Below are 2,263 nucleotides of genomic sequence, written 5' to 3'. Positions count from 1 at the left end.
TGTTGTCGCACAAGCAGCGGATAAGACAAAACATAATGAGTGAGTGACTCTGAATCAGAGAGCGCACAGAGTATGCTATTGCAATTTTGCAATTTTACAATTTTGCAAATGCAACGTAGTAGTAGTAGTAGTAGTGTATGTGTTGTACTATTATCATTGATGATTATGCTACTCACTGCGAATGTGAGTGAGTGAGTGAGTGGGAGCACTTGTTCTTCTTTATTTGTCCTATTCCATTCCTTAATTCCAAGACTACCCTCCAACTCAAAAAAAAGGGTGGGCAAATCGGTAATTTAGAAATGACATGAAGTAGTGTATATATATATCAATTAGAATTAGAATTAGAATTAGAATTGAAATAGAAAAAATGGGAGAGCCTTCAAGCATATACGAATTCCTGAAAAACCAACCACAAAACTCATCTTCGTCTTCATCTTCAAGATCAGCTAAAAGAACACTACCAAACCCAAACCCACCTTCAAACCGCACTTTCCAATGCCATTTCTGTCACCGCAAGTTCTACACTTCTCAAGCACTTGGTGGTCACCAAAACGCTCACAAACTCGAAAGAGCTGCAGCAAGAAGAATCAACAATGTTTCACAACAACAACAACCACTTCCATTTTCATTGGACTCTAAACTCGTTCAGCCCAATAAGCCCAAGCCCATTACTGTTTCTGAACTTGAACCAACTCATTTCTTTCATCATCACCCTTATTGGCAACTTGAAATGGAATCTTTACAGTTTCAGAATATTCACCATCAACATTTTGCACCAACAACAACAACTCTTCCTATTCCCTTTAACAATGTTGCTTCTGCTTCTCCTTCTGCTTCTGCTTCTGCTTCTGCTTCAACTCCTCAACAACATCTTTTCACCTCCAACAACAATCTTGATGCTTCTTCTGAACATGTCAATCTTGACCTCACACTTCACTTGTGAAACTTTTCAATCTTATTAGGTTTAGGGTTGGGATTATAGTTTTCAAAATGGATGCTTTTTCTCTCTCATTTTTCTGTTATGGATCATGAGAAAGGAATCTTAATTAGGGTTTCATTTTATTCTTCAACTCTTCAGTTTACTTTAGTTTAAATCTCAAGCTAGTTCGTATAATGTTATTTTCTTTTCTTTTCTTGTTCATGTTTACTCTCTTATCTCTCAGCTTTTTTAGTTATGCCGAATGATGCATTCTACGTACTAATATAAGTTTTTATTTATTTTTTAATATAAAGTGATTAATTGTAGTCATTTTGTTGGTAATGTTTTGTTAATGGTAAAAAGCTGAATATTTATTTAACCTTTTTAAGTGGCCAAAATGTAAATGGATACATGATGAGAATAAGTATATATGTCCTGTGTTTTTGGAAGAAACCATTTAATTTAGAATGATATAATGGTACTATCAATAATTAATTATATATTTTGATTTAATGAACCATCGATCGCTTTAGTCATCATAACAAATGTTGCACGTCCATCAGTTATTATTTTTTAGATGATTGATTTTGATGGGATAGACTTAGTTGAGTGAATTAATGGATATTCACTAATATTCGAGAGACTCGTCTTTAATTTGCTAATTAATATACCTCTCTTCTCTTTCTCGTATAGTTTCCATTTTGGCATAGAAATTGGTAATCGTGTTTTTTAATAAATAAAACACATGACATGAGAAGATGAAGTCCAGTGGTTTTCAATCAAGTAAAGTGGATTCCTACTCAGAAAGCGAAATGTGATAAGACTTTGGTGTTTTCTTTATGCTATTGTTTAGTATATTGTTATTATTGTTGAAGCCTAAAGAGGCACATTGTCAAGGTAGTTCATCAATTGTTGCCAAATTTTTAAGCTATATATAGTTACATGACGATGTTTTCAAACGATGCATTCTAGCTTCTTTAGGGATCCAAATTTATTCATAATTCTCAATATATCTCTTTTCCTATTATATTATTAACATATTATATCTCTATTAAACCATTATCTTTTATTTTCTCTAAGACTCAAGTTATATATACCCAAATGGATGTTCATCAAACATTATTATTTTTATACATGAAACAACTCATATATAAACTAATTCTACACTCGATGCCGCCTAGTAGAAACTATATGTATTTTATAAATAGGACATATAAAGCAGAAAAAGAAACCTGAAATCCGAACAAAACATGATATTTTATATTTCATTTACAAAACAGAACTTGGCCTACACTAGCATAAAAGGGGATTTAACACCCGTTTTGGTACTTAGTTTAGTAGTAT

General features: G+C 32.5%; 1 protein-coding gene across 1 annotated transcript; it reads left to right on the top strand.

Annotated features, from left to right (window-relative positions):
- Positions 1 to 367: 367 nt before the first annotated feature.
- LOC101499960 (uncharacterized) lies at positions 368 to 943 on the top strand. The gene has a single exon (XM_004493001.1). It carries the CDS (start codon positions 368 to 370, stop codon positions 941 to 943), a length of 576 nt encoding a protein of 191 aa, XP_004493058.1.
- The last annotated feature ends 1,320 nt before the right edge of the window (positions 944 to 2,263 follow it).

This window comes from Cicer arietinum, chromosome 3, assembly GCF_000331145.2.
Source record: "Cicer arietinum cultivar CDC Frontier isolate Library 1 chromosome 3, Cicar.CDCFrontier_v2.0, whole genome shotgun sequence".
Taxonomy (NCBI): domain Eukaryota; kingdom Viridiplantae; phylum Streptophyta; class Magnoliopsida; order Fabales; family Fabaceae; genus Cicer; species Cicer arietinum.
This window is presented reverse-complemented; position numbering and strand designations above follow the sequence as displayed.